Source organism: Pseudocercospora fijiensis (genome assembly GCF_000340215.1).
Source record: "Pseudocercospora fijiensis CIRAD86 unplaced genomic scaffold MYCFIscaffold_2, whole genome shotgun sequence".
In the NCBI taxonomy this organism is placed as follows: Eukaryota; Fungi; Ascomycota; class Dothideomycetes; order Mycosphaerellales; family Mycosphaerellaceae; genus Pseudocercospora; species Pseudocercospora fijiensis.
Window position 1 is genome coordinate 7579089 of NW_006921533.1, and position 14572 is coordinate 7593660.

The window sequence follows — 14572 nt, forward strand, 5'->3', positions numbered from 1 at the left end:
AGTGCTCGATCAGATCAGGCTGAGTTTGGGCGCGCGGCGCATCGAATCTGAATTTCTGAATGCGCTACAACCGGGCCAGGGTCTCAGGTTGACGAGCTGACGTGAATGCGCGACGTCGATCCCTGGAAAGTGTATTCGCAATGCCTGTCACGGGCCGAGTCGCGAGGAGGAAAGAGGGTGTCGGTGTGTCGAAGGAGCGATGGGAGGAAATGTGCAAGCTGGCCAGGTTGTGCTTGTAGGAGCTGAATTTAGAGACACGTACTCCTTAGCGCCGTTCGTTACAGTAGTGAGTGGAACGCGAATGCAAGGAGGCCCACGGGTATTCCACTATCCGGGGTTTCTTCAGTCACTTTACCCCGCTGATCGCGGGGATTTGGTCCATACGTAAAATCGGCTTTTCTTAGTAGGCTATACGTAAATATCGATATAGTAGTAGGTTCTAGTCCTATATAGATATCTAGGTGTATATAGTATTAAACCGCGAGTCTAAATATTATATTAGCGAGGTTATCCGAGTATATAGTAGCTATAGACCTTACTGCCGCCGATTATTATATAATCCCTTAATAGGCGCGTCTACCTCTATTCTAGCGCGTATTCTATCTCTTTATAATATAGTATTCGCTACTATTACTATTACCGTCGATATAGTAGCTCGGAAAGGTAGAAGGAAGAAGCGCGTACGTACTAAACGGCTTACCGAGACTAAGAGGCTCGAGAAGGTAGTAGAAAGGGTTATATCGAAGGCTTAAGAATAGAGGTTACAAGATAGGCGCTTTAGTCTAAAAGAACTATATAAGAGCGAGAGCGCCGAAGGCCTATATTCGCGTATTTACTAGCGATTACGAGATCGTAGTTTATACCTAGGTCGCGAGCTAACTAATACTAAACTTAGTAAAAGCTAGGAATTAGCGCTAGCGGACTATTGTCGAGAAAGAGACGCTATAGATATATTTCTTCTAGTATCGCTTATTATAGTAGTTGCTATAGATATACTAAAGGACTCGCTAGCGGCTAACTCGCTAGCGGCTAGTAACAGTGCCCTCGTAATAGCACTATTCGGTATAGACTAGGCGGACCGCTTCCTAGCTCGATATAGCCTTAGTAAGGTTAAATCTAAACCGATCGAGAAACAGCGTAAAGAGGCCTACGATCTAGCCGTTATAAGGTCGTAGTTTGATCGATTTAAAGCTATATTACGGCGGTTAAAGGTAAAGCCTTAGAATATATAGAATTTCGACGAAACTAGTTTTCGGATTAGAATTAGAGGCTGCGAATACGTAGTAACGTAGGATACGAAGCGCCGTATATAGACTAAATACGATACTAATCGTACTTACGTTACTATCGTCGAGATAGCTAACGCGTATAGCAATATAATAGATTATTAGTTAATTGTTAAAGGTATAATAGTATAAGAACGATAGGTACCGAAGGAAGGTAAGTCTACTACTACTACTATTACTACTTCCGAGTCCGAGTCTACTACCTAAGGCAATAATAACGTTACTTACTAACTATATCCTCGTTGTTAGGCAAGGACAACTTCTTAATTACTATTAACGAGTCTAGATATATAACCGACGATACTGTAATGCACTATATCCGCTAGTTTAAGCGCAAGACGAGGCCTAACGATCTAAGCGAATAGAGGCTATTATTATATAACAATTATAGCTCTTACTACTTTAAGGAATTCGCTGCCTTCGCGAAGAGACATAGGATTTAATTATAGGGCCTATAACTATACACTTTATACTTTATATAGCTATTAGACGTTATACTATTCTAAGTATATAAGACGAGGTATAGACAAGTAGTGCTCGAGGCTATATACTACAGTATTAGTAACTTTAGAATACCTAAGTTTATAGAGGCTCTTTCTACTATTCGGGCGAGGACATTTACTTTCTATAATATAAGGTCAGTATTCCGTAAGATAGGCATATTCCCGGTAGATAGGGAGGTCCCTTATCGATATATTCGAGAACAGTATAGTACTACTACTAGAGATTAGAACTAGGAATTAATTTAGGAGTCGCTAGAATAGGAAGAAGCCTAGCAAATAGAAGCCTTAGCGATAGTAGAGAAGGCGATAGAGGAACACCTTATTGCTATTAAGTAAGGCCGTTCTACTAATCCCGCTATTATCGACCTAAATAGCTAGTCTTACGCTAATAATCGCTACGTTAAAGAGGACCTCGGAAACTTAATTGCTTAGAGTATATTATCGTCGCCTCTACTAAACTAATATAGTCGTATACCGACCCCCGAATTGCCGTAATAGCTACTCGTTACTTCGATAAGCCCTCGTATAATTAAGGCATCGCGTAAGGCTATATAATCTCGCCGTAACTTCCGACGTTCTTATCTAAAGCCGGCTCTAACGGACCTCGCTTTACTATCGCCCTTATTTAACCTATTCTCGTTATCCCCTATAAAGGAGGCTTAGGCTATCTACGACCTATCTATTAAAGCCGCTCTTTATAAAAGTAAAGAATACAAGCGTAAGTTTAATACTATAGACACTATCGAGAAGGTACGGAAGAGGCAAAAGGAACAGCCTAATCGCCTTGTTCGAGCAGGTACTATTAAGGCTAATAAACTCCGCTCTTAGCTTATATAATAGGACAAGGAAATAGTACTCGATACTTAGTAGAGGGGACTACGAGACGCCGAGACTACTATCGCTAAGGCACGTACCTATCGGTTAAAGTATAGTAAGGCCTTCTATATTGTCTTTAATAATAATAGCAAAGTTAAGTTTATAGAGGTAGTATTATAGTTAGTCGCTATCGATAAGCCGCCGCTGTTGCGCGTCTTTAACCTTTAACTTCTTAATTGCGATAATACTATTACCTATAAAGATAGTATCCGCAAAATCGGCGATCCGTACGTAGATATTATTAAGAGATATAGGCGATATAACGAGGTTAGCGACGACGGCACCGTTACCGCGACGTAGATACCTATATAGCTAATATCGCTTCCTTTATATACGTACGACTCGGACGAAGAAAGCGACTTTCTAATATAGCGCGACCTCGCTTCGAAGTAACGATTAAACGGCTTAATCTCTTAAGAGCCGGATATACGATTAAATTAGCTTAAACAGATAGAAGCGGTGCTAGCTAAGAACCTATTTCTATAACTCTAGCCTTATCTACTATATCCTCGCTACTAACTAGAGGCTACTTAGAAGAAGAGATATTTCTATAAAGCACTAAAGAAGTCGGCTAGATACAAAGGTAAGGTAATAGCGACTAGCAGTACGGCCTATCTAGTAAAGATTAAAGATATATAGGATAGTAGGCTATAGCTATTATAGCTAGCTATTTACTCTAGCGTAGGAAGTAGTCTTTATATACTCGAGATATAGGCCTACTTATAAAGTCGTAGATCACATAATTAACGCTAAGTATACGCTAAGACGGCTACTACCTAATATTTACGTTATTTAGTCGACAATTCTACCTCTATATATTTACCTATCTATTTATAAGCTACTTATTAGTCTATATCCCGACAATAGTACCCCTATCGAACGTTTCCATCGAGATTTACGTATGGATTACTATAGAAAGCGCGATTTTACGTTTGGCTTAAATCCCCGAGCTAGGCGAGGGGCGGAGTGTGTAACAGAGCCTCGGATAGCGCCCGCCTCGGAACTTTGACTTTGGCGCATCAAAGCTTCACTGACAGACGCCAACTCCAGCATGCACACGCACACGCACACGCACACGCACACCCTTCACATGCCACTCCTTTGCATGTGATTCTCCACTCCACCCACACAGACCGACACATTGAGAAGAGATATTGCGAAGGCGAGACAGAATTTGCGTCCTCCAGCATGGCCGCTACTAACGGCGAGCCTGCAGCAGATGGCCAGGCCGACGATATCGCAAAGCGTGTGCCCGAGGGCGTCGTCCTTCCACCGCGTCACATTCGATACAAGATTGAGAAGGTAGCTGCGTACGTTGCGCGATCAGGTAAAGCCTTTGAAGACTCGGTTCGCAACAAAAACGCCGGCACCAATGTCACATCTTTCCTGGAGCCGGAAGACGAGTACAACGACTACTACAAATGGCGCGTGGAAGAGTGCAAAGCTGGTCGCAGCACTGAGCAGAATGCACCTACCGCCAGGACAGATGTCTCTTTCCAAGGTCGCGAATCGAGAGCGCCGAAGCCGCCGGAGGAGTTCAAATTCAGCGCTCGCATGCCCAACATCAGCGCCCAGGATCTCGAAATTGTCAAGTTGACAGCTCTATACGCCGCCAAGAATGGCAGAAGCTGGGTCACGCATCTCAGTCAGAGAGAAGGTGGCAACTACCAATTCGACTTCTTGCGGCCCCAGCACTCGCTGAACATGTTCTTCAACCGCTTGGTGGAGCAGTACAAGGATCTCATCGAGGGTGAGACGGCCGAGAACGGTGCGCCCCAGAGGAAGCGCATCGAAGAGCTGCAGAAGAATGTCAACAACCGCTTCAATGTGCTGGAGCGCGCGAAGAAGAGGGCCGAGTACGTCAAGTATCAAGAGAAGCAGAAGGTCGAGAAGGAAGAGAAGGCTGAGGCAGACCGTGTGGCTTTCGCACAAATCGACTGGCACGACTTCAGTGTCATCGCCACCATCACCTTTGATGAGCGCGACGAACAAGCAGATATGCCGCCGCCACGAACCCTGAACGATATGCTGTCGCTGAGCTTGGAAGAGAAGGCAAACATGCGCATCGATCCGAACAGGAGACTAGAGGAAGCTGTGCCAGATCTCAACGATTACCAAGACATTTACGGCCAGCAGGCACAGTATCCAGCAGCACAAGTCATGCCGCAACAGCAATTTTACACTCCGCAACCACCGTACCAACCAACGCCTCCACAACAGTCTCCATACGCGCCACCAGAGGCTCCATCGCTTGCCGAAGAGCGCGATGCGGCACGAAATGCTACCAGAGCCGCGCACAACCAGCCTGCTCGCATACGCAACGACTACGTCCCACAAGCACAACTTCGAAATCGTGTACAAAACACATCCATCTGTCCAAACTGCAAGCAGCCGATACCGAACGATGAGCTTGAGGAACACATGCGCATTGAGCTTCTAGATCCTCGTTGGCGCGACGAGTCACGTAAGGCTCAGATGCGAAGCTCGACCACCAACCTGTCGACCGCTGATGTGGCCAACAACCTGAAGCGGCTGGCATCGCAGCGAACTGATGTGTTCGACCCCATCACAGGTCAAGCAGTCACACCAGAAGAGCAGGAGCGGAGAAAGAGAGCGGAGCTTCAGGCATATAATGGCCAGATGCCACAGACCGCTGCGCCAGGAACCTTCCCGCCAGGCACAGATCGGCCGGACGTGCAAGAGCAGATCCGACAGCTGCACGAGCGGTATAAGAGATGAGAGGATGGTGATGATATGAGAATTGGAAAGGACATACCAAGGATGGCATCGCGGAGTACTAACGCGCAAGGGAGAAGTGTCTGCCAGCCGTGGCAGAAAGACTCCTGTGATGCTCCAATGACCAGAGCACGCCGAGACGCGTTTCGAAAGAGTCAGAGCAACAGGTATGCGTATGCGCTCAAGACTCACTTCATGAAAAGTCACTGACTGATGAGTTCCAGCCAGCTGGTGGTGTATCGCCGTACAGCAAATCAAATCTCACGACGCTCCAAACTTTCCACATTTCCTCCTTCCAACGTCTACCTCACTAGCTCCCATCAAGGCAAGTTAAGCCCCTCCTCAGTATACGTCGTCTTCCGGCATGCAACCCATTGCGGTTCTTGCCAGTCCCAGTGGGAGACTCGTTTGTCAATGGAGGTAGATTCAATGTCCATCCACACCTTTCGACTTATTTTTGACCAAATGACTCGGCTGTCCTGGACTGCATTGTGCAAGGGCAGTGGCTTGTTTGGATGGGTACATGCCAACAAACTGCGATGGATCTATTTATGCTGCACGCTTTAAAGGATCTTGTATGCCACGACTTCATCCATACCTTGGCTGCTCCGCTGCGACAATCAGTAAGAATACCCTTCACGCCGCCGCTGCTATAATCTTCCTCGCCTCTTCCGCCGCATCGTATCCGTACAGATACATTCGAGTCTCAGGCGATCGCATGTCCTCCGACTGCGGGTCAGGCTTGGTCGCTTTTGCCTTTGCTCGAATGCCTTCTTCGCCATTCCGCTCCAGCTCCTTTTTCCAGCCGGCAGTCATGGCAGCCCACATCTGATCCCGTTTCTGCTGGTCTGGTCCATCTGCCATCGTCAAGAACTTCTGGTTGCCCATCGCGAATCTCCTCACACCGTTGATTCTAGCCTGTCTCAGGTCACTCCACTGTCTCATCTTTGGTTGAAGCTCCGACTTATCCTTCACCGATCCCACAAAGACTGCAAGTGCTGCGGCGTCCTCCAGAGCCTGCGCACCGCCCTGTCCTGAATGAGGCAGAATAGCATGTGCGCAGTCACTAACCAGCACCAGTTTTCCGCTGGCGCTGACAAAGGTAGGCAAAGCAGGGAGATCGCCCGACGTCCATTTATTGCACTCTTCCACCAAATCCCAAAGTTTCCTCGCGCGTGGACAGAAGATTTCAAGTAACTTCGCTCCCTCCTTCACATCTCCAGGCTGACTTCACTTCCCAACCGCATCCTCGTCAGGCGGTCTCGGAACTGATAACACAATATTGTACAGCTCACCAGCAGCCACAGGATATCCAAGCATGCACAACCCAGGCCCACACCAAACCATATTCAACGAATCCAACTCCATCAACTCCTTAGTCTCCACATCAATCTCCATCTTCTCCTCTTGGGCACAACAGCACGATAGCAATGCTCACTAAACGGCCTCGCCTTGAACCCCTCATTTTCCGAAATACACTCCCTAACCTGCCCTCTCAACCCTCTTCACCCTCCTCCCCAACACCACCTCCACACCCTCCTACTCCCCTACCGCTCCCGCCAATAACCTCTGAAAATCAGGTCTAAAAACAGTCCAAGCCGGAAACCCATACTCCCATTCCGACAAAGGATTTTGCGCAATTTCTCCAATCAAACTATCATCTGCGTATCGATGTACAGCCATGATTTTGGGTTGACTGGCGACTTTTTCGGAATTTTTTCGCCTAGGCCGAGATTGTGAAGGACTCGGGTTGCGTTGGAGGAGAGTTGGATTCTGGCGCCGAGTTCGGAGAGTTGGGGCTGGGATTCGTAGATTGTGATTTTGTGAGTGGGAGAAGAAGGGGAGGTTTTGGATTTGGAGATTGATAAGGCTGTGGCGAGACCGGATATGCCGGCTCCGATTATTGAGATGGTGAGGGATGTCATTTCTTTTTTCTTGTTGAGGAGTTTGGGGGAAGATTGGAGAGAGGAATTTGGTTTAGATATGTCTCGAGTGTTGCGAGTGGCGCACTCCTTGAACGATTATCTAGCTATATATGCCACATGTCCCGCGTTTCCCTTCCAAGCTGCGTAATAAGGCAGGTCAGCTCAGTTCTTGGTCATAGCGTCGAGCAGCAGTATCATATTCCCCTTCCCACGGACGTTCGAGAAGTCTCCAGCAATCGATCCTCGCTTGATCCCAGAAGACATAGCCAAATTCCCGCAAGCTCATCTGAACATCGGGAAGAACCCACCCTCCATTGTCTGGAGCGTTGGAAGGAGATTCCGTTCGATGAGCCCATCTCCACACTGTTTCTGGCCCCGGATCTCGGTCATCTTGATGAAAAGCCGGTCTGATGAATTCTGCTTCCATTTCGGGAGTCATCGAGCAGAGAGGGATGTCGATTTCTCGATGGTCTATTACGTCTCCTAGACCGTGAGTAGGTTCGACTCCCTTAACGAGCTGCCGGTGCATCTAGGGGCGGATCTCCTTCCTAGCTGGACTGCAGTACTGTGTATTGTATATAGCCCAGGAAGCAGAATACGGCCGCGCCTGATTGGAGGAGACGATGAAGTGCTTGGCGTTCGGCTCTCAGGAGCATGTCATTGCTGTGGGACGGTGGCCCTTCGTGGTAAAGAGCTTGGCATAAGGAGTCAAAAGACAACTGCGAAGTAGTGGTGTCAGCGATTTCTGGTCCAGAGACGCACGCTAATTAGCATGGTCTGCACAAATGCCATGCAGAGGCGAGCACCCGATTGGTGGGAAGGACGCAGAGAAGATAGCTACTCCTTCCTATCCTGGCGAACCGCCTCGGCCTGCAAATACGGAAGAGACAACACGTTTGCCTCAGCAAAACTTGACACTGTACTTGAAGGTATAAAGTATCGTTCAAGCCCTGCAGTGCTTGTCCTAATCGAGCGGAGCGACGGAATAGCGCTTAAGAACAATATTAGATCAGCGTTAAAAGCGCTTACGCTTTAATATTATTACATTCTATCTACTTAAAGGTCTTATCGTCGTCCTATATCTGCGCTATAGCTAAGTCTTCCTCCTAATTACGACGCAGTCTATTATTAAAGGCCTATTAACGCATTTGTTCTTCCGCTATTACAATCTAAATGCGTGTCTCTTTATTAATCTCTTTATCGCCTAGTATATCCTACTATATGCCTTACTCTTAGTAAATACCCTGCTCTTCGTAAGTACCTTGCTCTTCCTAAGTAGCTTGTTCTTACTAAGTCGCCGGATCGCTATCGATAATATTACTACCTCGAAGAAGGTAGCTCGGGTAGGTTACTTACGATTACTAGGCTTAGCAGTTAGCATTAACGTTCCGCTAGAAGGTCTCGTCGTTAAGGAATTCACTAGCAACCTAGCGATAGCTAAGACGGTCTTAATCGATACGCGGTACAGATTTGACTCTAAGGTATTAGTAAATAAGTTTATTACGCGACTCTATATTACGGAAGGCATCCGTAAACGTAGTGCCCTTAATACGGCGGCTATAGACATCTATAAATTTGCGAGATAGTGCTATAAAGCGTATAAACTATCTAGGCACTATTAATGTCGGAAGTGTCCGCTTAAGGAACGTAAGAGAAGCTACCGGAAAACCCGCTTCTTTAGGTATATCGATCTAGCTATACCCTTAAGAACGCGACTCTATTTTAGTAATCTTAAGTAAGTCTGCCTCGTGTTATGCCTCTTCCTCTTACTGCCGCTAACGAAGCGCCTCTTCCTAGCTATATTCTCGTACAAGCTACTACTATAGGCGTTATTGTTGCTATACCTATAGAGTTTGTAGATCGCGCTTTACGGCCTTAAGGTTAGGGTATAGCGGATCGGAAGAAAGGATTCCTCTAGGTAGTAGGGCTCGCTGCTTCTTACGACGGATATAGTCGGTATAGCGGTTAATATGTAACTTGTAAGGCTTGCCTTTAAAGCGGTTAAAGTTAAAGGGCTCGTCGAAGAGGATGTCGGTAAGATTACGGAAGCGAGAGTATACGACATATATTAAAGCAGGCGTAAAATCCTTCTTAGAGATATCGAGAACTCCCTTGTCTAACGTTATACCCTACGACTTGTATATAGTAATAGCGTAGGCGATAGTAAGTAGAAACTAGGTACGAGTGTATTAGCCGTCGAGGCGATCGTTATACTTCTATTCGCGCCGAGAAGGTACGATAGGAACAATGTTTAATAGTATACTATCGATCTCCTAACCTAGTATTAGCCCCGAATACTAATCGAGCTCGATTAGTAAGATAGCGGGCATATCTTCGTCGACGACCTCTTAATCCGTACGTAGCGGATTACTTGCCTAAATTACGTCGCGGATAGTGCCTAGACTGCTATTAATAACACCCTGCTATACCTAAAGGTTCTTAGTTACTATAACTCGAGCGTTAAGATAGACTAGAAGGACTTTATATAGGTTTCCGCTAGTCTCGTAATTAGCTTAAGCGGCGTAGCGACTAGTATATTTAGCCTTAATAGGCTTAATAGGCTGCTAATTGTTACGCATCGAGGTATAGTTAAGGAGGGATACCTACTTCTTATAGCTAAAGAGGCGGATAGCGTCCTTAAATCCCGCTAGGTAGGGATATAAAGGGTCTCGAATACGTGTCTTAAGTGTCTACTACTAGTTGATAGTAAGCTTGCTAGGTCCGGTACGTAAGCCTTCGAGTGTATCCTTAAAAGCCTAAGCAGTTACATTACTACCTTGCTAACGTTAGATAACATTTAGCTAAATAGTTTGATTAAAGAGATGCTACGCGTACCGACCTAAGACGACCTTAGGGGAGTCGTTCGGCGTTGCTCTACTAAAGAGAGGCCGACCTACGACTAGAAGTAATTAACTAAAATCACTACAGATACAGATAGTAAAACCTCCGAAGGGGAGCGATGTATTAATGTTAGGATCGTCTTAATCTTCTTAAGGGTAGCTAGGATCTTACTAGCTAACCTATCGTAGTCGCTTATCGATCTAATATATCTCGACTAAGTCGATTATTAACTTCTTATCGATAATAATATAGAGAATATTGCTTATATATGCCTAGAAAGTCGATAATGCATTGCCCTTAAGCGGTATATACTCCTTTATAGTAAGCGGTAGGCGGAAAGCCGAGTAGATAGTTAAGCCCTTAACACTAAAGGCAGCGGCACCGGTCGGGGCAATACGTATAACAGGGTTGCTAAGTTGGTAGCCTGCGCTAGTAGCATCCTACTATTAGGCTATTTCCTCGATAGCAGAAGAGAGTAGCTTAATTATATAGGACTTGCCGACGCCTGCTTTGCTATCGATATTAAGTAAGATAGGATCTAGTACAGTTGCACTATTAATTATCTTATTAGCGTATAAGTAGATGCGGTTATACTAAAGGCGCTGTTCTAGAGAGAGGCTATTAACCTTCTGCTAGTAGTTAGCGATAGTGCCGATCTTCTAATAAGTTATGCCTATACCGCGCTTATTCTTCTACTAGTCTTTAAGGTGCCTAATGCTATACTTCCTAACATATAGAGTCTAATCGTAATCCTTGTCGAGTTAACGATTGCTAAGGTTGTTTAGATCCTTATCCTCCTTAGCAGGATTACGGTTAGGTAGAGTACGGGCAAGAAGCTCGCCCTCTAGTTCCTCCTCTTTAGGCTCGTAGTGTTCCTCTTCGAAGAGGTCTTTAGCTAGGATTAGAAGATTGATGCTAAAGTAGTCAAAATCGTGACTAGTATAGTTGTTACTGCACTATTTATATACCTCCTACTACGTAAAGAACTCTTCTTCGTCGTAATTAGCTCTAAGTAACGATCTCACTAGCTTGCTTATCGTACCGCTTGACTTTGGACTAGTACTATAGAAGCCGACAATCGAAGTTTTGTATAGTACGTAAGCCTTAAGACAAAGGTAGACCGAGTAGTTAGTAGTAAGCTTCCTAGGTAGAGATATCGCGCTTACCGATAAACTTATTTATCATCTTCGTAAAGAATAATACTATAGGCCGATTAGAATTCTATAAATAAGGGCCAATTTGCTTTATAATCTCTAGCAACGGAATACTGCGCTTTTCTGCCTTACTATTATTGGCTAGTAACCGGCCCCACACCCATAGGCTAGTTTTGAGCCTATATAAGAGGCCTCCTTCTACAGAGTAGACAGATTATCAACCTCGTACAGCACATTGTTTATGTTACACTTCCACAATGCCTATGTTGCAGGGCTCTGGTTATCAGCCTAAGCGACAGTCTCGTTATCCTATCTTGCTAAATATAGCTGCTTATATTGCTATAGGTTATGTTACCCTCGGTAGCCTATACTATTGCTACGAGTAGTAGTAGTAGTGTTAGTTTCCGTCCTTTATTAGAGCCGAAGGTAGGGCTATCTCTTTATATCTAACAGGTTCGGGTATATTGAAGGTGGTCTCTAGGCACGAATAGCTATAACCGAAGCGAGGGTACGATAAGAGCCTACGATACGGACGATACCGAAGTATCTTAAGGGGCCGTTACGATAAGCAGAGAAACCTCTTAACGAGGGCATCGCTTTAACCCCGAAAAGCTGCAAACCCTTAGGACTATTACAGCTTAGGGCCTAGTCTATAACTATAGCTAGCTTCTAAGGACTCGGCTCCGGGTCGAAGACCTATTTAGTACCGCTTACTCGAGATAAGCTACCGTACGCCTAAGGAGGAGATAGACTAATTACCTATCGGCCTTGCTTAGTTTGCTAAGACTATCTATACGATAGCAATTTCTGGATTGCAGGTCGGATGCCTAGACAGTTCCCCTATTAACCGGGTAGATTGTTTCGGGATTCGCTACCTCGTTCGGACAGTACTTAGCCTTCTACTAGAAAAAGAAGGTCCCCGCCCCCCCGCCTAGCTAAAGGAGATACGAGCTAGTTTCTAGGATCTAGGTATAAATAGAGATTGCAGTCTCTCCCTCCGAGCGGCTTTCGTCTAATACTAAACTCAGCTCCTAGGGGTGTGTAGGCGACCCCTAGGAGGCCAAACTCTAATGCTACCCCGGGGGTAACATTAGAAGAAAACAGCCTAGCATACCATTTTCTCGTATAGCAACATCGAAACAAACTAAACCTACAACACATACTAAAAACACTTTCCTATAGCATTTCATTTTAACCACTTTATAACAATCGAATAAGCTCTAGCGAAAGCGAGCATTACGAATTAGCGGAATCTTCGGAATCTAATAACCTACCGGACCCTATTAACGAAGAAATCAGGCGACGACTAGTTGTTATAAGCGCTATCAAACTAGGGGCTGTCGAGCCTTCTACGCCCGAGGCCCTCTACAATATCGTTATAAAGATGATTTAAGGGCAAACTAACCTTCTCCGTTAGAACAGGCGTCGCCCGCTAGAGCTAGGAAGCAGTAGGAACCCTCTGTTCGAAGGGTAGAACGCTACGGCGTACGTAGAACGCTTTAAGGACAACTTAGCCGAGTACGGACTCGAAGAGGAGTCGGACTAGTACAAGGTCCGGTCCCTTACGAGGACTACTATTACTAAGCTTTACCGAACCCTTAGAACCCTAGTTGGCTACCTAGAAAAGGACGACAAGTCTAATGCCGACTAGGAGGTCTTTAAGCAGGCCTTTATAAGGGAGTATCGGGATCGCGACAGCCGTCGCATTAAAGGCAGTCGTACGTAGCTTAAGAACCTCTATACAGAGAGGCGCACCGAAGATAACGACCTAAAGGAGTACGTCCGCGAGTTTGTTAAGTTAGCGGACGGCATCGACTAGTAGGACCTCGAGAATTCTTAGAGAACGAGGCTACTCCTTAAAGGGTTACCGTAGTCTACGGCTAAGCGTATCTTCCGTCGCTATAAGCTTAGCGAAGCCAATCCCGAGACCTTTAGGAAGTATAAAGAGGTCCTAGAGGCTATTAAGGACGATATTAACAGCTCCGCCGACGTAAAGAAGTTCATTTACGGCGAGGACCGGAATAACCTAGCCTAGGTAAGGAACGATGCTTCGGGAACTAGAGGGCCTAAGTTTCTTCCTAAATCGCAAAGTAGTCCTAGTACCGTAACTCCTACTGTTACTAAGCATTCTTAGGACGTTGCGGACTTAGCTAAATCCCTAGCCTAGCTCAACCTTAATACGAAAGCACTATAGCGAGTTAGGGAGGTCCTTAATGCTAGCATACTAAAGGATGTACTACTAGTCTACTAGGTCTCCGATCCCAACTATCCTAAGGCCCCTTTAGTTAACGTCTACGCTATACGGAAGATCTATTCGGACTTAGATAGCAAGTGCTAGATGTACGGCGGTTTCAAATATATTCAATTAGACTACCCTATCTAGAAGGAGCTTCTTAAGAGGAAGCTCGTTATATAAGTAAATAGTCGGTTCTACTATACCGATACCGGCGACAAGATTGACTTCGAGTGGGATCGTAGAGCCCCGAAGCTGCCTCAACTTAGGAGTCTTCTAGAGAAGAAGTATAGTAGCAAGATCGAGTTTAAGGACACTAGGAACAGTACCCTCGCCGCTATTACTAAACGAGAGACTTAGAAGGTTAGGGCAAAATAGGTTAAGGAGCGAAGCAGTAACGGTACTACTAAGCCTATTAAAGTCAACTTTGTATCTTAGGACCCGGACGCAGTTACTAATGTTTACGCGGTTACTAAGAATAGTGTAGATGTCTACGCTGCTATAAGGTCCCAAACTTAGTCGTCCCAAACCCAGTCCTAGGGCAAGGGCAAGAGCCCGTAGAACCCTACCCGCCCTAGTACGGCAGCCCCTACTAGGATACTCAAGAAGCAGGCAGCTAACAAGGCTAAGAAACAGCGAGAATTAGTCGCTAAGACTAAGACACTCCAGATAGCTAAAGACCGTATAACCCGAGCTAGTATAGCTACTCCGGAGGTCCTAGAGACTCCCGATATCGATATAGAGGATATTGCTACCGACATTAGTAGTACCCTAGGCCTAGCTAACCCGCCGGCCTATAAGCGAAAGTTAGCCGACCTAAAGAGCTTTCGCTTTAATAGGTACATAAAGAAGTATAGTGCCGGGCCTACTAACTCTTACGACACAAAGGCAAATGCGCTCTTCTAGGCTTTATAGTTCCTAGACCTTAAGTCTAACGTGTCTATAGGGGAGCTTCTAGTATACGGTTTGCCTACCAACCTGTTCTAGAGCCGGATTCCTAACGATGCTACCTTTATAA

The 14572-nt window shown here is 45.7% G+C and overlaps 4 protein-coding genes across 4 annotated transcripts; 2 read left to right on the forward strand and 2 right to left on the reverse strand.

Annotated features, from left to right (window-relative positions):
* Positions 1–9: 9 nt before the first annotated feature.
* Positions 10–382, reverse strand: MYCFIDRAFT_172619 (uncharacterized protein; the record flags this gene model as incomplete). Its single annotated transcript, XM_007925844.1, has 4 exons — positions 10–122; positions 152–218; positions 259–327; positions 356–382. 4 exons carry the CDS (start codon positions 380–382, stop codon positions 10–12), a joined length of 276 nt encoding a protein of 91 aa, XP_007924035.1.
* A 3471-nt stretch (positions 383–3853) lies between these two features.
* MYCFIDRAFT_151925 (uncharacterized protein) lies at positions 3854–5674 on the forward strand (the record flags this gene model as incomplete). Its single annotated transcript, XM_007925845.1, has 2 exons — positions 3854–5568; positions 5630–5674. The coding sequence occupies one exon, from the start codon at positions 3854–3856 to the stop codon at positions 5402–5404; it is 1551 nt and encodes a 516-aa protein (XP_007924036.1). The 3' UTR covers positions 5405–5568; positions 5630–5674.
* Positions 5675–5743: 69 nt separating this feature from the next.
* Positions 5744–7326, reverse strand: MYCFIDRAFT_172621 (uncharacterized protein; the record flags this gene model as incomplete). Its single annotated transcript, XM_007925846.1, has 10 exons — positions 5744–5804; positions 5843–5946; positions 5986–6007; positions 6042–6569; positions 6617–6662; positions 6697–6807; positions 6840–6883; positions 6911–6948; positions 6992–7055; positions 7079–7326. The coding sequence occupies 10 exons, from the start codon at positions 7324–7326 to the stop codon at positions 5744–5746; spliced, it is 1266 nt and encodes a 421-aa protein (XP_007924037.1).
* Positions 7327–7443: 117 nt separating this feature from the next.
* MYCFIDRAFT_172622 (uncharacterized protein) lies at positions 7444–8261 on the forward strand (the record flags this gene model as incomplete). Its single annotated transcript, XM_007925847.1, has 5 exons — positions 7444–7731; positions 7762–7816; positions 7860–8009; positions 8042–8074; positions 8125–8261. 5 exons carry the CDS (start codon positions 7444–7446, stop codon positions 8259–8261), a joined length of 663 nt encoding a protein of 220 aa, XP_007924038.1.
* Positions 8262–14572: the final 6311 nt, after the last annotated feature.